The following is a 27,025-nucleotide window of genomic DNA, read 5'->3' on the forward strand; positions in this document are numbered from 1 at the left end:
ACCTCATTTTTACTTACACCAACAGTCGGAGATTAATATTTTCATTTTCAGGTTCAATGTTCTCAGTTGAAGTACAGTACGTTCTAACTGACCCATTTTTATGTGGGTACTGACAACCAGATGCTTATTGGCTTATAGCAAGTGCTGTTTGAGTTTTATTTCTAAGTTGGGCTTTGCTTCTTTCCGCTGCCTCGTTTCAATGGGCCCTGTGGTAAACATTTGATTTGGGTGACTCACCTTTAGTGTTTAAAAAAAAAACAACCTTTTGATATACCAAGGTGAGGCACTGTAAAAGCAGATTACCAGTAACAACACACACAAAATGCTGGTAGAACACAGCAGACTCGGCAGTTAAAGGGGTGGGTCAGTGCAAGTGTTACAGTGTAACGTAGTCGGTGCGGAGGCAGGATTTCCGCTCGACACAAGCCTCGAAGTGAACGGACTATCTGCCAATTTCGCGTCCAGTTCTGCCCGTGGAGGTGGGAGTTAACGACAGATGTGGGTGCTGAGGAGGATGGTGTCTGCGGGATCCCCGGCCGCTGTTGGGGTAAAGAACGCTCTAACTGCTGCGAGTTATTCCGGCAGCGCCCGGCCGCTCGGTGCCTGGGCAGCTCTGGGTGGTCGCACAAGGCGATACTCCGAGACCCGTGCGCCCCCCGAAATCCATCTGCAGCGTCTCGAAGACAGCAACTCGGGTAAGGGAACGGCTGATGGCGGTTAGCTGGATTTTCTGAATATGATTTAATCGCTTCTTTTTCTGAATATGCATGACTTTTTCTCCGAAAATATTCTTTGTAGGATCTCCATTCGCGAGTTTTCTTGTCAAACCGTCAAGACTAATTCCAATAAATCAATGAACGGATTTGCGACTCTTGTGTCTTGTGGCTTCACGGCCAGTGCTGCGCTTCTGAATGGGGGAGCAACAAGTTTGCAAATGGCGAGGTCCCACAAGTAGTAAGAGTCAAACAATCAGTCACCTTTCACCTTCATGTTTAGACTCATTGGATCAAATTGTGCCAGCTTTCGGCTCAGACCATCTCGGCTTTCAGCTCACAGTTGGCGTATTTCACCTTTTACCGGACTCCATTCATTTCCATTGGCTTCTTTACTCCAAATGTTAATTACACTTCTACAACTATTAAAATTAATAGTCTGACTATAAGAAACACTTAAAAACGGCCCTTTGCGGCAGTGAGTTTGAATGGTTTGGTTGTCAGAATGGTGGGTACCTGGAGCAAGAGCTGCTGTACGCGGGGATCTCTCTCGGTTGTGGAAGGTCCTCTGTTAGACTCTCCACACCTGAAAAAGACCAGCGCAAGACAAATTGTTGTCCCCTGTTGCTGGGACTCAGATTACCTGCAGATGCTGGTAAACAGTTACAACCTCCAAAAAAATCCATGAAAGCCAAGCAGATGTAAGCATTATGAACACCTAGATTGATTAATTAGGCTGTCACTGACAGACCGGCTCCCTCAGACTGGTATTCAAATTGCATCCTTTCACTTTAAGAAAAATGGCAACTCAATTAAAAATATCTAAAGTCTTAGATTTGTGAAGCATCTAGTTCCAGACTGCTTAAGCTCCACTAGTCAAGCTTGTTAAGGCTTAGGTCATCCTTTTTCAGAAAATTAAACTAAGTGCAGAAATATTTATTCTTCATGGTTAGCCGCTGTGAGAATAAAGACGGAAAGGAAAGGAATTCCATCCAGTGAAAAAAGGAATTGGAGTGAAAGGAAAAGCTTGTGTTTTAGAGAAAATAACTGTGGGCCTTGCAATTGTGAAAATTTTAGTACCTGGAAAGGAATGATTAAAATTAATAAACAGAATTGGAGTAAACTAGTAAGGGATGTTACAGGAGCTTCTACAAGCATGAAAAAATATTAAGTCACAAGGAGATAGATTAGTTGGAAATGCAGAGAATTTTATCAAAATCCATTTGGTTCAAAGTTCAAAGTAAATTTATTATCAAAGTGCATATGCTGTATGTCATCATATACAACCCTGAGATTCGTTGTCTTGTGGGCATACTCAATAATTCCAGTGTTCTTGGCAAATATTTCTACAGAAGTTGTTTGCCATTACCTTCTGGGATGTTTTATAAGACGGGTGACCCCAGCCATTATCGACACTCTGCAGAGATTGTTTGCCTGGCGTCAGTGGTCATAACCAGGACTTGTGATATCCACCACCTGCTTCCATGGCTTCACGTGACCCTGATCGGGGGTTAAGCAGGTGCTGCAACTTGCCCAAGGAAAGGAGCACCTTTCACCTCCTTTGGTAGAGACGCATTTCCACCCTGCCACCCGTCTCGTGTTGATGAACCTGTGTTATTCCAACATGGAAGAACCACTCTCCCCTGTTTAGTTCATGATAATTTTTGGAGGTTGTTGATTTTTTTATTTGTTTAGAGATGCAGTGCAGAATAGGCCCTTCTGGCCCCTCGAGCTGAACTGTGCAGCGACTCCTGATTTAACCCTAGCCTAATCACGGGACAAACAAATCTACTAACTGGTATGTCTTTGGATTGTGGGAGGAAACCAGTGCACATGGAGGAAATCCATGAGGAGGACGTACAGATGACGTCAGGATTGAACTCTGATGATCCGAGATGTAATATCATCGTGCTAACCGCTACGATGGAGTACTGTGGGATGTTGAAATGTAGAGTGACTTTTTGCACTTACTGACACTGACTCATCTCTCCATGCCTGCTGAAACCAGGCTGTGTTATGAAAGAAAGGGTGTATAATATTAAACTTCCCCATGGTGTGGGAGTTGTGAGACCGCCATAGCATTCCAAAATGATTTCCTTTCCCAGTTTTATTTTTTCAGCCTTGGTTATCATTGGAAGAGTTCAGCTCTACCAGCGCATTTTAAAGTATGGTAGTGAGGTCACTCAAGCCAAGTGTGATGTTCTCCTTACTGGAGAATGTCTGTGCATGATCTTGTGTAACGTAGGGAGGCTAATGTGCAGGCAGCCATTACAGGGTCCTTGACCAATCAGGGTCAGGGTGTAGTGGCACGGAATGCAGGATGACTGGAGACCATTCACTGCTGCAGCCTTCCTCCGCCTTCACTGACATTGTGATGTGTCATCATCTTCCACCAACTCCACCGTCCTGGTCTTGGTTGGGTCGCTCTTTGTCTGGAATCTTCCCCTTGACCTTACCGTCACTGGTGACTCAGGCTGCGCTGTCAGGATCTCAGGACCTCATGATCCTCTCCACCATGACAACGTGACGATCCTTGGAGAAGATTCGTTGTGTACATTAATCAAATGACCTTAAGTCATGATTGTGTTCCAAGGGTTCACAATTGAATCAATCTTACTGTAGACTGGCACCAAACATGGCTGCTGGGGCATTACCCCCATACTTTATCAATCCTGATTAAAAACTGTGGATCCACCACACTGGGAGTGGCAGCGTTACCCCAGGTCCTGAGGGACTGCCTGAGAAGAAGGTGGAGGATTGATAAGGGCAGTAAGAGTCGAGTACGATGTTCACCTACAGGGTGGTCTATTGGTGGGTTAGGGTGAATTCCCTTAATGGGCGTGACTTTGACGTGGGGAGGAGGATGCATGGGCAGCAACCGCGTAGCATGGCATCCAAGACAACTGGGAACCCTTCAATACTGTAGACTTCCTCTGCCTTCACTGCTGTTGTAATATGTCATCATATTCCACTGGATCCACCATTGAGGTCTTGGTTGAATCACTCTTTGTCTGGAATTCCCCCCCCCCCCCCCCGACCTTATTACCATGTGTAACCCTACCAGGAGCTAAACTCCAGATGGCATCACTATCAGAAACTCACAAGACTCTCCACCACGGCATTTCGAAGGGACTAGAATACAAGAGCAAGTGTAGTTTTGAGTTGTTTCATGTAGCACCATGGTCCTGGAGGAACATTGTTTCATTTTTACTGTGTACTGTACAGGCTGTTATGGTTGAAGTGACAGTAAAAGCGACTTGGCTTGAATATGCTGAGGCTTTGTAAGGCATTGGTCAGACTGTACTTGGAGTATTGTGAACTGTTCTTGGCTCCTTTTCAAATAAATGATGAGCTGGCATTGGAAAGAGTTCAAAGGAGGTTCATGAGAATGATTCCAGGAATGAAAGGGTTACATGAGGAGTGCTCGATAGCTCAGGGCCTGTACTTGTGAGAACTTAGAAGAATGAGGGGAGATCTCATTGAAACCTATTGAATATTGAAAGGCCTAGATAGAATGGATGTGGAGAGGATGTTTCCTGTCATAGGAAAGTCTAGGATCAGAGAGCTCAGCCTCAGAATAGAAGGACGTCCATTTAGAACAGAAATAAGATGAATTTCTTTGGCCAGAGAGTGGTGAATCTACAGAATTCATTGCCATGGATGGCTGTGGAGGCCAAGACACTGAGTATATTTAAAGCAGAGGTTGATAGGTTCTTGGTTAGTCAAGATGTCAAAGATTATGGGGAGAAGACAGGGAGATGGGGTTGTGGGGGGTAATAAATTAGCTGTAATTGAATGGGAGACCAGACCCGATGGGCCGAATGGCCTAATTCTGCTCCTGTGTCTTATTGACAAGATAACAATAATAACCATAACAGAATTAATGAAAGACCTCACCAACTTGGATATTCAACCAATGTTCAAATACAAAAAGAAAGAAATAATAATAAATAAATAAACAAACAAACAAACAAACAATAAGATGAGTCTTTGGCCTGTGGGGAACATTTCGATGTTGGGACCCATGAAGTTGAGTGACGTTATCCTCTTTGGTTCAAGAGCCTGAATGTTGAGCATGTAACTGTTCCTGAACCTGGTGCTGTGAGTTCTGAGGCTCTTTTATCTTCTTTCTGATGGCAGCAGCGAGAAAAGCGTGTCTTGGGTGGTAGGGGTACCTGATGTTGGATGCTGCTTTCCTGCCACAGTGGATGTGCTGAGCAGTGGGGAGGGCTTTACCCATGATGGATTGGGCTGCATCCACCACCTTTTGTAGGATTTTCTGTTCAAGCCATACCAGTCCGTGAGTCAACGAGTCAATACACTCTCCACCACACTTCTATAGAAGTTCATCAAAGTTTTAGATGTCATGCCAAATCTTGGCAAACTCCTAAGGTAGCAGAGGCGTTACTGTGCTTTCTTCGTAATTGCAGTTGTGTGCCGGGCCGAGGACAGGTCCTCCAAAATAATAACACTGACGAATATAAAGTTGCTTACTCTCTCCACCTCTGATCCTCTATTGAGGGCTATCTCATGGACTTCTGATTTCCTTTTCATGAAATCAATAATCAGCTTCTTGATCTTACCGACATTGAGTAAGAGATTGTTGTTAGGGCACCACTCAACCAGATTTTCAATGTCCCTCTAATAAGCTGGTTCCTCACCACCATTGATTCGGTTTATGACTGTGGTGTCATCAGTAAACTTGAATATGGCATTGGAGCTATGCTTAGCCACACAATCATAAGTGCAAAGCTAGTAGAGCAGGGGGCACCTTTGCCGATGGAGATTGTGGAGGAGATGTTGCCAATCCAAACTAACTGGGGTCTGCAGGTAAGGAAATCCAGGAGCCAATTGCACAAGGAATTATCAAGGCCAAGGTCTTGGAGCTTGTTGGTAAGTTTTGAGGAGATGATGGTATCAAATGCTGAGGTGAAGTTGATAAAGAGCATCCTGTTGTGTGCATCTTTGCTATTTAGATGTTCAGGTTTGAGCGAAGAGCTAATGAGATGGCATGACCTTTTGCTCTAGTAGGCAAATTGGGGTGGACTCAAATCACTTCTCAGGCAGGAGTTGATATGTTTCATGACCAATCTCTCAAAACACTTCATCATGGATGTAAGTGCACCCATCATTAGGTATTTCCATCAACTAGGACATGCTCTCTTCTTATTGCTACCATCGGAGAGCCTAACACATACTCATTATTTCACAAACAGCTTCTTTGCCTCTATCATCAGATTTCTGAACAGACAATGAACTAACCCATGACACTGCCTCACTATTTTTGTTCTTCTTGAGGGCCTCCGTCGGTCAGGGTTGACCATGGATACTGTGACTTGGCTGCCTGGATAAACAAGGCTGGGCAGTGCGATATGGAGAGCAAGCTCCCCCTCTCCACGCATCTGATGAACCCAAAGGGACGGCAGAGACCAATATATTTTGGTATCAGCAGCGTCAGAGGAGTTGCCAGTTAGGATTGAACTCAATGTAGGACCTACCTTAGGGACTCCAGGTCTGGAATTTTCCCTCAGGGTTTACTCCCGAAGCTATCCCTATGAGTGGGTATAGCTGCAAGGCAGCAGAGGTTTGAGATCAGAGTTTTCCTTCCCCTGGATGAGCTGCCAACCACGGCTGATGAGCCCCATCTGCCCGAAGCGATTGGTTTTAAAGGGCCAGTAACCTGGCTTTACCCCTTCTCCTGTCAGTAGAAATGGTTCCGCTAGGCTTAGTAGCTAAGCCACACATGAAGGCCACAAGCCGGACTTGATCGCCATAGGCTACTTCAGGTGTATGCCATTGGGAGCATTTAATAGGTAGTGGGAGTTCATCCCCATTACCACCCCCAGCTAAAACAACCTCAGGGACAGTGGATTCTAGTTAATTGGGGCAGCCATTTATTTGGGACAACTCTTAAAGAACAAAAACAAATTGAGAAAATAGCTAGGATTCACTTTGTTTATTTGAGACATTATGCCACTTAATTGGGACAAGATACTGTTGCCAAACAGTTTCTAACTAATGTCACTTATACTCGGGCCACTACTCCATGCTTAGATCAAACTGTTTTTAAATAGCATTGCGTTGTGTGTTTTTGTTGAAAAAGCTGTTATTTTTGTCACTGATAGTCGGTGAGTAATAAGCAGTAAGACTGTTCTGCCCAGTGCAAGGATGTTGCCTGCATTGGAGAGTGTGCCTTATGGGAATAGGTTGGGAGTGAACTTGGCCTTTTCCTCTTGGAGCGGTGGAGGATGAGAGGTGACCTGATTAAAGTGGAAGCAGGTACATGGGGGATGTCAGTGGTAACTTTTTCACACAGAAAATGATGGGTGCCTGGAATGCACAACCGGCGGCAGCGGTGGAAGGTGATACAACAGGGTCTTTTAAGAGTCTCTTAGATAAGTACATGGAGCTTAGAAATATAGAGGGCTATGTGGTAGGGAAATTCCAGGCAGTTTCTAGAGTAGGTTGCATGGTCAGCATAACATTGTGGGCCAAAGGGTCTGTAATGCACTGTAGATTTCTGTTTCTATGTTTATTCACAACTCCAGTTGGTATAATCTGCACATTTACTAACTCGCCCATCTACATTTTCATCCAGGTCATGTATATGCATCACAAACAGCAGAGGTCCTAGCGCAGATCCCTGCGGAACACCACTAATTACAGACTTTCAGCTCAAATAAGTCCCTTCAACCACCACCCTCTGTCTTCTATGTGCAAGCCATTTCTAAATCCAAACAGCCAATTTGCTGTGGATCCCATAAATCTTAACCTGCTGGATTAGCCTCCCATGAAGGAAGTTGTCAAACGCCTTACTAAAAACCCACGTCGACAACATCCACTGCCCTACCCTCATCAATCTCTCTAGTCACCTTGTCAAAAAACTCAGTCAAGTTGGTAAAAGCATGACCTGCCCTGCACAAAGCCATTCTGGATATCCCTAATTAGGCCATGGGTTTTCAACAGTATATCCTACACTAAGAATTTTTTTCCAGCAATTCCCGACAACTGATGAGACTCACTGGTCTATAGTTCCCAGGATTTTCCCTAGTTCCCCTCTTAAATAGAGGTACAACATTAGCCACTCACCCTGGGACCTCACCTGTGGCTAGAGAGGATACGAAGATACTGGCCAAGGCCTCAGCAATCTTGTCCTTTGCCTCCTTCAATAACCTGGGGTGAATACCATTAGGTCCTGGGGACTTATCCACCTTAGTACTCATTAGGAGGCCCAGCACCTCCTTCTCCTTTACCACTAAATGCCCCAGCATATTTATGCACTCATGACTTGTACACTAGATGAATTCTTCTGTTGATAACTATTAGGAACCAATACAGAGTTTTATAGTACTGTACTTGTTTTGGTAGTATTTCATTTAAATACATAAATTATTAAATGGTACTTCGTCAGTTTTTATATCTTTTTAACTATTTCCAGGATATTTCAGCTAATTGAAGCAGCACTGAATTGGGCCAAAATGTACTCCTCCCAATGTGTCCCACTTAACCGGAGTCCACTGTCTTGCTCTATACTGCTGCTACAAAACAACTTCACAGCTTATGTCAGTGACGATAAACCTGACTGATTCTGACAGAAGTGTGTAAAATAATGAGTATTGTTATGGCAGATGGTCATATTCTCTTTCCCAGGTTGGAAATGTCAAGTACTAGAGGGCATAGACTTAAGATGAGAGTAAAAAGCTTAACTGAGATTTGCGGTCCATTTTATTTTCTAACAAAGTGTGGTAGGTGTTTGGAGAGGTGGTAGAAGTAGATATGATAAAAAAATATTTAAGAGGCATTTACACTGGCAGGGAATAGAAGAAAGGCAGGTGGGATTGGTTTAAATCAGTATCATAGTCAGTGCAGACATGGTGAGCTGAAGGGCCTGTTCCTTAACTGTACAGTTCAGCGCTCTGTGATTCACAACCCCCAAGAGAAGAATTTCTTCCTCTCCTGAGTTACATTAGTGGATCCCTAATTCTGAAACATGATCCCCTAGTGCCAAATACTCCATGAGTGAAACATTCCATTGGCATCTATTCCATCAACTGTACTAAGATTCTGGTATTCATAGATTACTCCTCTTATTCTTATAAACCCCTGGGAATGTAGGCCCAACATTTCCTCATAAGGCAACTCCTTCAGCCCTGTATTCTAATCTAGTGAGTGCTCTCTAAATTCTTTTCAATGCAAATCTATCTCCTCAGATAAGGAGACCAAAACTTTCTTCAGTACTTCAGATGTGATCTCGCCAAATCCTTGTTTGCTTTTAAGAATACCTCTTTCTCATATATTCACATTCCATCTGCCTTCCTAATTATTTGTTGAATCTGCATGCTAAATTTCTGTGTTTCATGAGGAAGGACACTCAAGATTTCTCCTCATATTTACCATGTTGTCTCTTGCTACCTGAGCAGTATTTGGCTTTTTCTATTTTTGCTACCAAGGTGGATGACCTGACAGTTCCCTTCATTATATTCCAGCTGCTGAAGTTTTTGAGCGTTCGTTTATCCTGTCTGCATCCCTTCCAGACTCTGTGCTTCTCACAACCAGCTTTCCCATTTACCTTTGCAGCCGCGCATTCGGAAGAATCGTCAGAATGCAATACTCACAACCCTGACTATGAAGGGGAATTTCACCTGGGTGTTTTGAATTCTCCACCTCAGACGGTGCAGAACCCAAGTGTTAGTTTCAGGGAATGGGGGAAAGCAATGCGAAATTTTAAAAATAATTTCTGGGATGTCGTGATCACCGGCAGGGCCAGCAGATAGTGCCAGTGCCACAATGCCCAAGAAAGTAGAGGTGACCAGACACCTTAAAACACTGTAGTTCTTGCACCTGCTACTGGGGAGGGAATCCCAGAATTTAGATCCAAAAACACTGAAGGACCCAGTGATAGATTACCAGTGTGCAACTAGGAGGGGAATCTGTGGGTGGTGGAATTCCATGAATTTCCTGTCCTTGGTGATCAAGGCAGTAAGTTTAGCAGATGGTGTTAGATGAGGCAGGAACATAGATTTAGCACTAATGATTGGATCAGTTACTATTGAAAGGCCAAGAAATTTGAGGCATGTTGTGACTTACCCTTACTTCAATATCTTCCTTGTGTTTTAATATCACCAAAATTAAACTTGAGTCATTAAAACATTTGCTTTATCATTTGTTGTAGGAATTGCAACAGTTTTAATGAACAGACCTCATGCAAGAAATTCCCTCGGAAAAGTATTTGTTATGCAGGTAGGTGTGTAGTCACCTGCTTTGAAAGTGAGTTTCTTTCTGTTGGGTATGTTCAGAGTTTGCTCCTTCATTGGCAAGTGACATAATCTTATAGAAGTTGGACCCTGCTCCACCATTCACCAAAGTTATGGCTGATCTTGCATCTCAATTGCATCCAAGGCCCAATCCACAAATCCTCGGATTCTCTTTGTGTAAAAACTATTATGGATCTCAGCCTTGAATACACAACCACAATCGTCTGAGGTAGCACAGCGAATGGAAGGAAGTGTACAGGCCTTTGGGCCTGTTCTGCAATTCAATAAGATAATGTCCACTTTCCCACCTGCTCAAATAGCTTTTAAAAATTCATTTGTAATAAACTGCCTGCTTCCTAGTAGCATACTCAAAAATAATTCATAGAGAAGGAATCTTGCCTTGTATGTGCTTAATAATGTTTTTGCAAGGATTTCCAAAATTCTACAAGCTTCCAGATGAAGAAACCTTTCCTCGTTTTACCCCTTACCTTGAGAAGTTGCCCTTGACTCTAGACTCTGTAGCTGAAGGAAATGCCATCTCCTTCTAGGGTGTTGATCCCTCTCAAAGACTTGCACAGATCATCTCTGGGTAATGGATGTCTGTTTTCACAGACGCCTGAGTGTAAATTCTGTCCGTTGGTCAGAAAGTACATAAAAATCTCTCCAGTAACCATAATTCCACAGTATTATACTGAATGACATCAAAAGCACCTGGGACAGCTAAGAAAAAATAATTACTGAAAGTGAAAAGAGAGGAAATTAGCTCTGCTGTTGAAGGGAATCAATATACATCAGACTTTTAAATGTAATGTTATGATGGGAACTCATTCTTAAGTAGAGCTGTCTATGAGTCTGACATTCTTAACACGGGGGGAGCATCTCACTGGGGGGTGGGGGGAAGATCTCTTTCTTTTCAGCTGCCGTCTAAAAGACCAACCTTAATCTTTCTCCTTGCAACTTCTGATCATTTTTTTTTCTCAGCAATGTTTTTATTGGATTTTTAAATCAAGAAAGCATAGTACAAAGGAGGTTTGTGCAGTACATAACAAGTGTACAATTCACATCTATGAAAGAGATGCACCCATAGTACAATCTTGCTTTGATCATTTCTGATCAATTTTTGGTTTTTTCATTAATTTTTTAATGCATTTCTACAAACCAACTACAGGTTTCCCCCGCTATCCGAAGGTAGAGCGTTGCTATTAAATGGTTTGTAAGCCGGCATGTCGTAAACTGAAGAAGCAATTACCATTTATTTATATGGGAAAAATTTGTGAGCGATCGCACATCCAAAAAGTAACCTACCAAATCATGCCAAATAACAAATAAAACCTAAAATAACAGTAACTTATAGTAAAAGCAAGAATGTTATGATAAATACACAGCCTATATAAAGTAGAAATACTTTTCTGCAATCATCGCAGTACAGTACTGTCCACCGTAGCGAAAATCTCACACAAGCGCTCTCGGCAGAAACATTCGGCACAAGCACACTCGGCAGCACTCTCAGCAAAAGCACTCTCCAGAAACCCTTAATCTATGAAGCTGCCAAATGAAACCAAATAAGAAATCATACCAAATAACACATAAAATACACAGACTGTATAAAGTAGAAATAATGTATGTACAGTGTAGTTTTACTTACTGGAATCGGGAAGGCAGCGAGCACACTGATAGTGTGTTAGGCTGATTCATCGGAGGTTGGGGTGGTGGGACACTGGGGTGTCATCTCATCGTCGTCTGTTTCCATCAGGGCAGGCAGGTCACCTTCTATGCCTGCCTGCCTTGATGTCGAAGGTTGGGGTTTGTCGTCAGCTGTGGCTGATGTGGAAGGCTTGAAAAACAACTGTGCTTGACTGCTTAGCCTCGCGCATTTTTCTATCATACAGTTATTTGTAAGCACTCAAACCATCCTGCAAACCTGCCCTAAACCTACGTACCCTTTCAAAATTAAAGTCATACTTTTCTGCAATCATTGCAGTGTTGTCAATTGCAGCGAAAATCTCACACAATTGCTTCATGTTCAGTTCCTGGACGACTTCACTTTCGGGCCGTTTGCTACTGCGTTTGGTTTCGATTGTTATCCTTTCCTCTTGCAATTGCATCAGCTCTTCATCTCTCAGTTCTTGGCCATGGGATGCCAAAACCTCTTTAACATCATCTTTGTCAATTTCCACAAACCCAGCCTCCTTAGCCAAACTCACTATTGCCGTATTTATTGTTGATGGTTCGAAGCCTTTAAAATCATTCACTGCTTCAGGACATAGTTTCCTCCAAACGCCATTTCTCATCGAGACTGTTAGCCTATCGGGAGCATCTCCAATGTTGCCGATTGCCAGTTTTATATTGTACTCTTTCCAGATCTCTCACAAAGATGCTTCAGAGTTGCCCTCTCTGTCAAAGGTACTTACAATAGAACGCATCACATTTTACGTATAGTCAGCCTTAATTGTGGCTGTTAGGCCTTGGTCACACGGCTGCAGCAACAATGTCGTATTCGGCGGTAAGAACGCAACACGAATGTTACCGCCATACTCGGTAATGGCGGTAGTACTTGGATGCATCAGCATGGGAGATGAGGCTGAGTACTGGGCGATGGTGGGAAACGTTGTCACATGGTGCGAGCAGAATCATCTGCAGCTTAATGTGAAAAAGACTAAGGAGCTGGTGGTGAACCTGAGGAGGGCTAAGGCACCGGTGACCCCTGTTTCCATCCAAAGGGTAAGTGTGGACATAGTGGAGGATTACAAATACCTGGGGATACGAATGGACAATAAACTGGACTGGTCAAAGAACACTGAGGCTGTCTACAAGAAGGGTCAGAGCCGTCTCTACTTCCTGAGGAGACTGAGGTCCTTTAACATCTGCCGGACGATGCTGAGGATGTTCTACGAGGCTGTGGTGGCCTGTGCTATCATGTTTGCTGTTGTGTGCTGGGGCAGCAGGTTAAGGGTAGCAGACACCAACAGAATCAACAAACTCATCCGTAAGGCCAGTGATGTTGTGGGGGTGGAACTGGACTCTCTGACAGTGGTGTCTAAAAAGAGGATGCTGTCCAAGTTGCATGCCATCTTGGACAATGACTCCCATCCACTCCATAATGTACTGGTTAGGCACAGGAGTACATTCAGCCAGAGACTCATTCCACCGAGATGTAACACTGAGCGTCATAGGAAGTCATTCCTGCCTGTGGCCATCAAACTTTACAACTCCTTCCTTGGAGTATCAGACATCCTGTGCCGATAGGCTGGTCCTGGACTTATTTCCACTTGGCGTGATTAACTTATTATTTAATTATTTATGGTTTTATTTTGCTATATTTCTTCACTATTCTTGGTTGGTGCGGCTGTAACAAAACCCAGTTTCCCAGGGATCAATAAAGTATGTCTGTCTGTCAGTAATGCCAGGTGGATGAGCAGCACAATTATCGACAATCACAAGACACCTATTATCGAGGTTATTTTCTCTACAGTATTTTTCAACAAAAGGACTAATGTATCCACTCGTACTCAGAAAAAAGAACTTGGGTATTCCAACCACTTGGATGTGAACGGAACACAACGGGGAGTGTTTTCTTATCAATGCCTTTAAGTGCCCTAGGATTTTCTGAATGGTACACTAGTAGAGGCTTAAGGACAGCATCACCAGTGGCGTTAATAATAGGCATTAGGGTAAACCTGTCCTTTGATGCCTTGTGCCCCTTAGCCTGCTATCGAAATAAATGTCTTGCTCGGGAATTTGTTCCAATAAATTGCAGTTTCGTCATAGTTAAACACTTGCTTATATGAATAACCATTGTCACGTACCCCGTGACCGGGTTACCAAACCAGCAGAAATGGAATAATACGTTGGAGTCTGGTGGTACTGTAACTAAAAGTGTTTATTAGTAAACTAAGTAATACAGTATAAAAAATGCAAATATAGATATAAAACAGGTTAGCAATGATAAATACAGAAGTGTAGAAATAAGAATGAAAACCAAGCTCTATCAAAGTCTAGGGGTAAATGAATAGTCCTAAGATAATGGAGAGTTCAGTTCAGTTCAGTTTAAGTCGAGGTAGTTGCTGTGTGTGGGGGGGGGGAGGGGAAGAGGGGAGAGAGAGAGAGAGAGAGAGATGGATGAGCAGCTGCAGCAGGCAAACCTTCCGTTGTCATCTTGTTCCGTTGTACTGTTGTGGTCACTGATTATGACCCCTCCGTTCCAGGCCAGACCGTTCTTCAGTGATGAGCTTGTCACTCAGGACAGGGTGGACATACACACACAAGCCCCCACCGGCCTGCCTTCACACACTGTGAGCCTCTGACCGATTCCCCCAAATCGATCCTCCAAGCCCCCACCTTCCTGTGGGTGCACAACACTCTTTCAGTGTCCAGTGGCGTGTCTGCCTGTGTCTGAACAGACCTGCTTTTTATCCCCCCTGCCGGGGTACCAGCCATCCATCAACTGACCATGTCCATGTCCATCAAACTGGGCCACTCCTTGCTGTCTCAGCAGGCACCTGGCACCACTCTGCTGTGTCAGCAGGGATTCACACAAGCAGGCAAAGTCCTTGGAAGTGAAGTCAACAATTAACAAAGAAGCCATAACTTTAAATCCTTCTCTCTCTCTCTCTCTCTCTCTCTCTCTCTCTCTCTCTCTCTCTCTCTCTCATTATCAGCATGTGCAGCATGGTGCCTCTCTCCCTCTTTATCTCTCTCTCTCTCATTATCAGCATGTGCAGCATGGTGCCTCTCTCCCTCTTTATCTCTCTCTCTCTCGTTAGCAACATAGTTCATGGGGGGGGGGTTAACTCTGGACCCCATTTCCATCTGGTTTTCTCATCACACATAACACCATCTTCTGTAATTATTTTTTTCAGTTCTTCTGGGAACTTTTCGGCAGTTTCAGTATCAGCCGAAGCACTCTCTCCAGTAAACGTTAAACTATGAAGCTGCCCTCGCCTCAGAAACCGATCAAACCACCCATGACTACCTTTAAATTCCACTTTCGCAACACTTTCATCACCATCGTCCAGTGCTTTCTGTTTCAGCTTATTAAAAAGACGGACTGAATTCTCCTTATGTATAAGATAATGGAACACCATGCTTTGTACACCCATCAATCCACTCAAGCAATATACTTTCCATTTTATTTTATTGGATGCCGACTAAGAGAGACCACTTTGCTACAAGCAGATCCAACAGTAACATCGGCAGCTTTCAAAATTTTTTCTCTCTGCGTATAAATAGTGCGAATGGTGGACACAGCAAATTCAACAAGCAGACAATGTCCTTACTTCGTTCACCACGATCGAAATGTTTAATTATGTCTAGTTTTACATTAAGTGTAACACCCTTACGAGCTCTTTTAGGCTTTTCTGATGCAGGTACCTTAGAACTCATCTTGCTAATGGATGCATAAAATAAATCGACATACAGTAAAGCACAGATGCTCACAGATATGTGTTAAGCAATGGCGGCTAAATGAGGTTCTGGGGGAGGAGCTTGGCTGCTTTTTTCGCACGCTGCCTTTCTTCATAACAGTGAAAACACCTTCTGTTAGCGAAAACAGGTAACTAATGTAGGTCTTTCGTTAACAGTGAGGTGCCGTAAAGCGAACGTTCGAAAAACGAGGGACTCCTCTACAAACAAAACATCCAACAACAAAGTGAAGATTAATACAGTGCAAAATAAGCATATCAATTATAAAATTCATAACAATAAGGAAACAGCTGCAGAATAAAATCATATATAGTTTTCTTCCCATCCTCCCACTATGGAACTCCAGGCCAACCATTACAATATGTAAAAAGAAAAAAATTAATTGGAGCGTTCGACCCCACAGAGCTGTAAATATAAATTTTTTAAAAAGAATAATAATGTCAACTACCAAAACTATAATGTAATTTCCATCAAAAAGAAACCATAAAACTTACAGAGAGAAAAAATGCTGAAAGTAAGGGATTAAAAAGAAAAAACTTAATCTGAAGGGGAGTTATGAAAATATTAAAGAAAAGGTCCCCACACCTTTTGAAATTTTATGTCCGAATTGAGAAGTGAGTAATGAATTTTTTTAAGGTCTAAACAGGACATAATATCATTAAGCCATTGAGCATGAGTGGGTGGGGCAACATCTCTCCACCTAAGGAGAACTAAGCGCCTAGCCAAAAGAGAGGCAAAAGATAATGTTGGACGTTTAGTTGTACTCAAATGCATGTCTGCCTCACCCAAGGTACCAAAAAGGGCAATCAGAGGGTTAGGTTCTAAGTGGCAATTAAGAATATGGGATAAAGATAAAAAAATTTCTCTCCAGAATTTCTCTAGACTAGGACAAGCCCAGTACATATGGATAAGAGAAGCCTCGCTGGCTTTACATTTGTCACAAACAGGACTAAAGTCACGATAAAACCACAACAATTTAGTTTTAGACATGTGAGCCATACGTACAACCTTAAACTGCAAAAGGCAGTGGTGAGCACATGAAGAGGTTGAATTAACTGACTTAAGAATTGAATCCCAAACCGCATCAGATAAAGAAATATTTAAATCATGCTCCCAGACAGTTCTAATTTTATCAAAGGGGGCACACCTCAAGGTCACTAATTTATCACGGATAAAAGATATTAAGTCTTTACCCAGTGGATTAATACAAAGAAACAGGTCCACAAGGTTTTTCTCGGGCATCTTAGGAAAATTAGATAATAAAGGGTTAATGAAATGTCTGATTTGAAGGTATCCAAAAAAAATGGGTATTGGGTAGATTAAACGTTGCAGGCAGTTGTTGAAAAGTTGCAAAATGATTATCAATGAAAAGATCTTCAAAGCGCCTAATGCCCTTTCTATACCAATCATGAAATGTTGAGTCTCGCGTAGAAGGTAGGAAAAGATGATTGTTTAAAATAGGACGAGAGAGAGAGAAACCATGAAGGCCATTATATTTTCTGAACTGAGCCCATATTCTCAGAGTGTGTCTGATAAGAGGATTAACCATTAGTCTAGGCAAATGACAAGGAAGTGCAAAAATAGACTGATCAGTTTTTAAACATTATTGAAAATACAAATGAGTGCTTGGCAGATTAGCAGAATGGATTTTCCAGCAGCTGCTTGGCTACGGGTATCTTCCACCACCTGCTAACTTGGTTCACTATCATATTTCCATCCTCTACACTGTTCAGATTGAGCAGTTTGCACATCACACCAAAACCTGAGGACAATCTGTACAGCTAAACCTGTCCTCAAAATATTCATTGTCATTTGAGGGAGAGAGTTGGCCAATTGGATAGACAATTGGCTTGATGTTTGGAAGCAGGGTGATGGTGAAAGGTTCTTCCTCATACTGGAGGCCCAAGACTCGTGCTGTGGCTCAGGGTTTAGTGCTGGGCCTATTGTTTGTCATCTCTATCAACAACTTTGTAAACAAGCTGTGGTTAGTAAGTTTTCTTATGACACTAAAATAAGTGGTATAGTGGACAGTGAAGATTACAGGGGGATCTTGATCAGTCACGAATGTGGATCAAGGAATACAAATGGAGTTTAATACAGGTAAGTCTGAGATGCTGCATTTTGGGAAGGTAATTTCAGATAGAGCTTTTGTAGGAAATAGCATTCAAATACTCATTGCCTGGCCTGTAAGGAAATATGGCCATTCCAGGTATTAGTCTAATAAATGAAAATGAGGAAAAATGCAGAGGAATGGAATCCAAAACAAAAACAGACATTTTATTCAGTACATTAAGTGGGTTAACGTTTCAGCTAGATAACCTGTTATAACAGAACTAGAAGTTAGTAATTGAGACTGGGGTCAGCATTGCATTTTAAAGTGGTGGCATATTTGTTGGTAGGATGACTGCTATAACTGTATTTTTAATGGATGTGTGCTATATTTTGCCCCTTCCTAATCAATTTCTTATTCTGTTTTATTACTTATAATATCATAAGGCTTCTCTTTGCTTGTTACATGTGGTCATAGTTTCATTGTTGTATCTATCAATGATTTGTTTGAGAAAAAGTAAAAAAAAAAGCAGAATAGCTTACTATTTTCAGCTTGAAGAAGTCGTCGAAAATCTGCAAAAGGACAAAAGTGTACGTGTCGTATTGTTTAAGAGCCAAATCAAAGGAGTTTTCTGTGCTGGTAAGTTCTAGGATCTGTATAATCTATTGTCCTGTTCGACTCGGGTGAAATGATTAACCTGCTGCCCCAGGTTTTATAATAACTGGTAATACCTCAATGATTTCTGTGGAACTTGCCTCCAAAGAATCACTAGTGAGCCTTACTTCAGTGGTTGGTAAGTTGATGGAAAAAATCCTGAGAGGCAGGATTTATGAACATTTGGAGTGGCATAACATGATTAGGAATAGTCAGCATGGCTTTGTCAAAGGCAGGTCGTGCCTTACGAGCCTGATTGTACTTTTTGAGGATGTAACCGAACACATTGATGAGGGTAGAGCAGTAGATGTAGTGTATATGGATTTCAGCAAGGCATTTGATAAGGTACTCCATGCAAGGCATATTGAGAAAGTAAGGAGGCATGGGATCCAAGGGGACTTGGCTTTGTGGATACAGAATTGGCTTGCCAAGGCAAAGAGTGGTTGTTAATGGATCATATTCTGCATGGAGGTTGGTGACCAGTGGTGTGCCTCAGGGATCTGTTCTGGGACCCCTACTCTTTGTTATTCTTATAAATGACCAGGATGAGGAAGTGGAGGGATGGGTTAGTAAATTTGCTAATGACACAAAGGTTGGGGTTGTTGTGGATAGTGTGGAGGGCTGTCAGAGGTTACAGCAGGACATCGATAGGATGCAAAACTAGGCTGAGAAGTGGCAGATGTTCAACCTAGATAAGTGTGAGGTGGTTCATTTTGGTAGGTTAAATATGATGGCAGAATATAGTATTAATGGTAAGACTCTTGGCAGTGTGAAGGATCAGCGGGATCTTGGGGTCTGAGTCCATAGGACACTCAAATCTGCTATGCAGGTTGTCTGTGTGATTAGGAAGGCATACGGTGCATTGGCCTTCATTAACCGTGGGATTGAGTTTAAGAGCCGAGAGTTAATGTTTCAGCTTTATAGGACCCTCGTCAGACCCCACTTGGAGTACTGTGCTCAGTTCTGGTCACCTCACTACGGGAAGGATGTGGAAACTATAGAAAGGGTGCAGAGGAGATCTACAAGGATATTGCCTGAATTGGGGAGCATGCCTTATAAGAACAGGTTGAGTGAACTCGGCCTTTTCTCCTTGGAGCAGCGGAGAATGAGAGGCGACCTGATAGAGGTGTATAAAATGATGAGAGGCATTGATCGTGTGGATAGTCGGAGGCTTTTTCCCAGGGCTGAAATGGCTAGCATGAGAGGGCACAGTTTTAAGGTGCTTGGAAGTAGGTACAGAGGAGATGTCAGGGGTAAATTTTTTATGCAGAGTGGTGAGTGCGTGGAATGGGCTGCCAGTAATGGTGGTGGAGGCAGATACGATAGGGTCTTTTAAGAGACTTTTGGATAGATACATGGAGCTTAGAAAAATAGAGGGCTTTGGTTAAGCCTAGTAATTTTCTGAGGTTGGGACATGTTCGGCACAACTCTGTGGGCTGAAGGGCCTGTATTGTGCTGTTGGTTTTCTATGTTTCTATGAATCCTGTATGTCAGGTAATGGAGTGCCACAGGCAGTCTAGAAGCAGAAGTGCTTTATTGCATCTTATGATTCATTGTCAAAATTACAATGCTCCCTTTTAAACAGAGCTAGATATATAAATAGAAGCTGAATTGATATTTGAAAAAGGGCAATTGAAAACCTGCAAATTAAAAAAAATTAAAAACATTACATTGTTCCAATTTTAACTGTTGGATCTGTTACGGATCCTGTGTTAACAGTACTAATTTGCACTAAACTGTATCTTGTTTATACATGTATTGTGTGCATCTCAAAGGAATTGTGTTTATCCACTGCTGAGCAGTAGTTAAAAAGCACCTTTCTGCTGATTGTACCATTTAGGCCAGGGGTTCCCAACCTGGGTGCAACAAAGAGTGGCTTGTGTCCTTGAGTGACAAGTCACGAGTCATCACTCAGCCAGCTGCCAGTGTGCCTTGAGAAGTGGTAGTAACATTTGTCCCAAGCACACTCCAGTCTCCCGCTGCCCGAGTCGAGAGAGACGTAAACTCACTTCAGTCTTCCGCTGCCCAAGTCAGCACTGAGGATTCTCATCAGTGTTACCTGGGAGATACACCTCAGAGTTGAGGAGTCTCATCAATTTACTGTTTACAATTTTTTCTGAATAAATTAGAATCTAATTGCTCAATTTATATTTGCATTTATGCACTGAGTTAAAAGCTTATTTTTTTAAGTTCAATTTGTTCACCCACAGTATTGTATGTGGTTCAAGAATTAGAAATTACGACTTCTTCATCTTCAAATGTGATATTACTTTTGTAGGGGGTGCGAACATTAATCAAACATTTTCCTAGGGTGTGGGGCATAGAAAAGGTTGGGAACCACTGATTTAGGCAGTGTTAACATATTTATATTATTAGTAAAGTTGATCTTCAGATTTTTTTTTCTCTCACCCCCGATTTATTTTCTAGGTGCTGATTTGAAAGAACGTGCTCAAATGAGCAATACGGAAGTTGGCCAATTTGTTCACAAGCTGCGAAGTTTAATGAGCAATATAGGCAAGTATGAAGAACTGTTTTGCTATGGTAGTACTTTTAAGCAGTTTTTGTTTGAAGTGAAGTGGGTGTAAGTTGTTTTAAAACCCATGAGTTTTTGTGTGTATACCCCTTGAAGTGTATGAGGTGTTCAGGGAGGGGTAGCACCCCTAGTTAAGGGGCTTGTCTTGTCCAATTTTGGACAGCTGACTCAGCTTTGGGCCCCATCAGAGACTCAGCTCTCACCTGTGACTCCATGTTTACAGGCACCAGCGGCCACAACCCCGGCACATCGCTTCAGCAGGCGGGCTAAGGCAGGTGAGGTTAGTGGATGGGCCTCATACCCAGGTGATATAGTGACATGCCAGCTCCAGCATCTGAAGTCACCTCCGGCAGGCTGGGTGGATGAGATCTACAGTGGGATCCAATGGGCAGGAAGGTGTCTCTGCAACACTCTGTGAGAGTGAAGGGCATGAGGCACGGGAGAAGCCATGGTCCCTCCACTGCAACCAAGGAAGACCCCTGTTGTGATGACTATTTGACCCACTGGACCCAGAGTTCTGAGGTTGAGAGGGTGGAACTGCCCCAGTGCAACAGCCTTTTCACTTAAAAACTCCTGCACAGGTTTCCTTTCATTGTCAGATTTGACGGATAACCAACACCCCTTGAAGATATGTGATATGCAGTATTTTTATAGCCCTTCTCCGAAGGATGCTACTTTACTAATTGGATTTTTAGCAATAATCTAGTGGTTTTCTAGCAGTTACCCCCTTTTTCATGATGAATTAGCCACGTATTGAGAGATATGAAAAGAGATTTGATGATAGGACAATGTTGCTCCAAGTACTGTACTAATCTACCTTTCTGCTGTAGCTACCATTTTTGTTCAAGTCCTCTAATACTATGTAGTGCTCATTTTCCCACTATGAAAGCATTTTTGGTGCTTTAAGTGCAGTGTATAAAGTTATTTTCCAGTGCTTCAAGCTTTACGGTCTAAAGATGCACATGTGACAGAAATGTGCTTTTTGTATAATACTCTGCACTTACCAGCAACCTCCAGCTTGGTAATGTAATTCAAAAGAAGCTCTCAAATCATTTTGCTATTTGTATCTGTGTTGATCAGTTTTTACTTTTTGAAGTGTTAATGTGGTGTGTACTTTCTTTCAAAGCATCCCTGCCCATGCCCACAATTGCTGCAATAGATGGGTATGCAGCTTGGTGGTGGTCTGGAACTGGCATTGGCATGTGATCTTCGTGTTGCAGGTACGGACGAACACAATTGCTACGTTAAATGTATCTATAGAACATAGAGACACGAGTAGAAAAGAGGTGTTCAGTACATAGTTTTGTTTACAATAGTCAAGTTTGATGACAGGACAGGAAGGTTTGAGCTTTCAATATTTAAACTATGGAATAACTTTTATTAAATGTATAATAAAACTTTTGAATGAGTATCTTCATTCCTCCTTCCCCAGCTTGTCACACCTATTCAGTTGAGAAAGAGGTAAGGGCAGAAAATGGTCACCTTTATTTACATTGTCTTTGTCTGCAGAATTTATTAATTACATGAGAATATTCAGATAATATTAAAAAGGTTCTCGTTATTTATATTGATCTTAACCTTCATCATAAATTAATGAAAAACTGGACGCATGCACAATTAATTGAATGCGTACAGTTGCAGTCTTGTGGATTTAGAAAATCTGCCTGACTGCAATTTCTTACAGCAAGTTAACAACCCAAGTGAACTCATGTTGTGTTGGACTTCCAGGAGACATTGGACATTGTTCCTGAAAGACACAGCTAAAGTTCAAACCCATGAGAATTCAAGGTAAACCCCACAAAAAAATACATCCGAAAAAGGTAGAAACCAGTGTGTTTTCATTAAAGGAGTTGGGGAATATTCATTTGGGAGCTCCAGGATTTGATGTTTATTGGATCCATATTATATTTGGACTTGAGACTCAATAAGGACACAATTGTTCAGACTAATGATTAATGATAATGATTATTATTATTATCATTAGTATGATAATTGATATAATGATTAATCCATTGATTGTACATTTCCATTAATGGTAATAAATAGAACAGGACCAGGCCCGTCAGCCTACCATGATGGTAAATTTAACTGAACACATCTGCCTGAACATGGTCCATATCCCTCCATTCCCTGCATGATCATGTGCCTGTCCAAATGCTCTTAATTGTCACCAGCATGTCTGCTTCCACCACGATCCTGGCAGGGCATTCAAGGCAACCACCACTCTTTATGGGGAATAAAAACTTACCTTGCACATCTCTTTTAATCTTCTCCCTCTCAAATTCAATAAGCGTCCTTAGTTTTTTTGCATTTTTCCATCCAACCATCTACCATATGAAATAGCTTTGAAAAAAATTGAGATTCTAAAACATTTAGAATTGAGACCATATTCAGAAAAGCCAACAAATACCAAACATGAATGATCAATTTGACCTTGGTCAGTCAATTGAACTGTGTAGACAGACCAAGAATATAGATCAGAGAAGCAGGTCAGGCAGCATCTATGGAAATGAATAAACAGTCAATGTTTTGGGCCAACGCCTTTCAACAGGACTGGAAAAAGATGAGAAATCAGAGCAAGAAGGTGGGGGAGGGTAGATGTTGCCTGACCCTCTGAATTCCTCCAGCATTTTGTATGTTTTGTCTTGGATTTCCAGCATCTGCAGGTTTTCTCATGTCAGAGAAAGCTGTGATCATATTATACAGTTTTCTACTTGCACAACATTTTAGAGGTGGTGTGACCAATTTTTAATCACCTGGAAATAAAGGAGGAAATGCAGAGAAAAGCAGCAAAGATAATCAGTTGTTCAGCAGAGGAAGTCTTTTGCCCAGTGTATTATGCTGACCATCATATCTATCAACATTCACCTCACTTGCCTGTGTAGGTTCCATATCTCTTTATGCCCTGCTCATTCAAGATGCTTCTTAAATGTTATTGTCCATACCTTCACCTCCCGTGGCAACTCATTCCGAATACTATTTACTCTTTGTGTGAATTTTTTAAAAGTCTCTCAGATTCACTTTGAAACTTCTTCCTGTTACTTTAAACCAATCCCTACCATGGGAATCAGACATTGACTGACTACCACATCTATACCTCCCATAATTTGGTCTGACAATATGTAGTACAACTGTAACATATTATTTCATCTCTTTTTCTCTATGCAGTATCTGACAAAGGTAAGCTTTCCAAACACCTTCCTCACTCTCCTGTCTGTGTTCCTGTGCAGGGAACTGCTTTTGTTCCTCGAGGTCTGTCTTTTCAACAACATTCCCCAAGACCTTTCATTCACAGTGTATTGTATGTCCTGCCCTTCCCGTCACAAATAATATCACTTAATTAAATTAAATCCGCTATTCCTATGCCCACTTACACAGTTGATATATATCCTGTTGTAACCTTAGATAACTTTCTTCATTGTTCACCAAACCACTAATTTTGGTGTCATCTGCAAACATACTAGTCATGCTACCTAATCCTCATTCTGAGCAACACACACAAAATGCTAGATGAACTCAGCAGTTCGGGCAGCATCTAGGAGGAGGAATAAAGAGTTGACGTTTTGGGCCAAGACCCTTTATCAGGACTGGAAAGAAAGGGTGAAGAAACCAGAATAAGAAGGGAAGGAGTACAAGTTGGAAGGTGATAGGTGAAGCCAGGTGAGGGGGAAGCTAGATGGTGGGGAGGGGGAATGAAATGAGAAGCTGGAAGGTGGGTAGATGGAAAAGGTAAAGAGTTGAAGATTAAAGAATCTAATAGGAGAGGAGAGTGGACCATGGGAGAAAGCGGAGGTGGAGGTGCACCAGAGGGAGGTGATAGGCAGGTTAGGAAAAGGGATGGGGGAGCCAGAATAGGGAATGGAAAAATAGGAGGGGGGAAGAAATCAATATTTGTGCTATTAGGTTGGAGGCTCCCTAGATGGAATATGAAGTATTGCTGCTCCAACTTGAGTGGCCTCATCATTGGCAGTAGAGGAGGCCATGGACCAACATGTTGGAATGGGAACGGGGATTGGAATTAAAAATGGTTGGCCACTGGGAAATACTCCCTGATGCAGATGGAGCAAAGATGCTCGATAAAGCTGTCCCCCAACCCATGTTGTGTCTCACTGATGTAGACAACACTGCACTGGGAACATTGGATACAGTAGATGACCCCAACAGACTTGTAGATGAAGTGTTGCCTCACCTGGAAGGACTGTTTAGGGCTGTGTATGGTGGTGATGGAGGAAGTGAATGGGCAGGTGTAGCACTTGTTCCAGTTGCAGGGATAAGTGCCAGGAGGGATATCATTGGGCAAAAATGAATATGATCCTCGTCCAAATTGTTGTTATAGGTGACAAAGAACAAGTGACCCAGCACTGATCTCTATGGCATACCACCTTCCACAGCCCTCCAATCTGAGAAACAACTCTCCATTACCACCTGCCTTCCACCACCAAACCCTCATTTGCTAAAATCAGACGCTCTTGGATAAGCATGTGGATGACAAAAAAATGGAGGGCTTTATGAAAGGAAAGTTTAAATTGATCTTAGCATAGGTTAAAAGGTCAGCACATTGTGGGCTTGTACTGTGCTGTACTGTTCCATGTTCTATAAGTGAGGAACGATCATGCTTTCAAATTCATCCAATAAAGACATACAGAATTAAAAACAAATCTAAAAATTGAATGGAGGAGAGGCCATGTGCTCTAATCAGTAAAACATTTATGAATAATTCATAAATGATTTTACTTGTCAGTGACTGTCTATTTGTCAACCATCTGCATATGGAATTGACTAATAGACAGCCACAGACAAGAAATTACTAATAATATCTATAATCAAATTGAACAGTGCTAAAAGTAGTTAGAGCCATTCTCCATGGAACAATCAAGAAAGGCCACATCATGGAATCCATTTTTTTAAATCAAAGTTTTTTTATTAACAGAAAAATAGCAGAACATTCGTTATAATGCAACCAACCATTTTACACCAGTTACAAAAAGAACCCCCCCCACCCCTCAATAAACAAGAACAAGTAGAGCCAGCCAGACCAGTCAAAAACATACAAAGGCCTAGTGTACATATAAAGATAGAGCACCTTACACATTCAAGTAATTTTTTCAGCATCCATATTTTTGACAAAACTTAAAAAAGGTTGCCAAGCGGTGTTAAATCTTGCAGACTGCCCCCTGACTGAATAGCGGATCTTCTCAAGTTTTATAAAGTACATGATATCTTTGATCCAATGTCCATATGTTGGAGGGGAAGAGTCTTTCTATTTGCACATGATGAGCCTTCTGGCAAGAAGTGAACAAAAAGCGATGAGATCGGTTTGGAATTTGCTGAGGTTAACTTTCTGAGAAGGCACTCCAAATAGTGCAAGATGGCGTAATTAATTGTCCAAAAATTTTTGAAAAAGTTTCTTAAATCAAACCCCAGAAATTTACTAATTTTGGACATGACCAAAACATACGGCAGAGTGTAGCTGGGAATTGTTTACTTCTGTCACATATTGGGTCAAGATCTTTATTAACCTTAGCTAATCTAACTTTAGACCAATGACAACAGTGCACAATTTTAAACTGAACAACAACATGTCTAAGATACAGAGAGGAGAGAGGATGAATAAATTCTGTGAATTGTTTTTTGCCATATGTCATCTGGAATTTGTTCCTCAATATCCTCTTCCAATTTATGTTTTAATAAATCCGAATTCTCAGAATTAATTACATTAAGTAGCTCATAGATTTTGCTTCCAGATTGCTTCACATCAATTTTGCACTTAAGGGACTAAAGCTAAGAGTGATGAAGAGGGGCAGTAGGAAAAGCACTCAAGATGAGTGGCCATAAAGCTTCTGAGTTGTAAATATCTATAATAGTGTGTCCTAGTGTGTCAAATTTCTCAACTAGCTGTTCAAAAGCAGCAAAATTGCTGTCAATGTAGAGATTATACAATGAAGTGATACCATGTTTAGACCAAACATCAAACGCTACATCCATTATTAATGGGGTGAAAATGTAATTTTTTTGCTATTTGTGCAGTGAGTGAGAGGTTATTAAGTATAAAATGACGTCTAAATTGGAACCAAATTTTAATGGAGTACATCACCTCTGGATTCAGTGTGAAACTAGATACAGATTGTGACAGTGGTAGTTTAGCATATATTACCACCGAAGAGGTAAATTGTAAGGGTGACTTCTCCATAATCACCCAGCTGGGAACAGCAATATCATCTCTTGTCCAATATAAAATTGCTCTTATATTAGCCGACCAGTAGTAATATAGAAAGATAGAAAGTTTGGAAGTACCAAACACACCCGCCCCCCCCCCCACATCTTGCGAGGCCTCTGTAGTATTTTTTCCTTTACTCTGGGCTGATTTTTATTCCAAATAAAATTTGAAATTTGACTATTT

General features: G+C 41.9%; 1 protein-coding gene across 1 annotated transcript in view; it reads left to right on the forward strand.

The window, feature by feature from the left end:
- The first annotated feature begins 314 nt into the window (after positions 1–314).
- Positions 315–27,025, forward strand: part of echdc2 (enoyl CoA hydratase domain containing 2) — a 54,547-nt gene continuing 27,836 nt past the window's right edge. The window contains 6 exon segments of the mRNA XM_073062992.1: positions 315–695; positions 9,886–9,953; positions 17,990–18,077; positions 20,520–20,606; positions 21,752–21,795; positions 21,797–21,845. Of these exon segments, the coding sequence (XP_072919093.1) occupies positions 497–695; positions 9,886–9,953; positions 17,990–18,077; positions 20,520–20,606; positions 21,752–21,795; positions 21,797–21,845 (535 nt within the window). The 5' untranslated portion in view covers positions 315–496.

The sequence above is a fragment of the Hemitrygon akajei genome, chromosome 12 (genome assembly GCF_048418815.1).
Source record: "Hemitrygon akajei chromosome 12, sHemAka1.3, whole genome shotgun sequence".
NCBI classification, from domain to species: Eukaryota; Metazoa; Chordata; class Chondrichthyes; order Myliobatiformes; family Dasyatidae; genus Hemitrygon; species Hemitrygon akajei.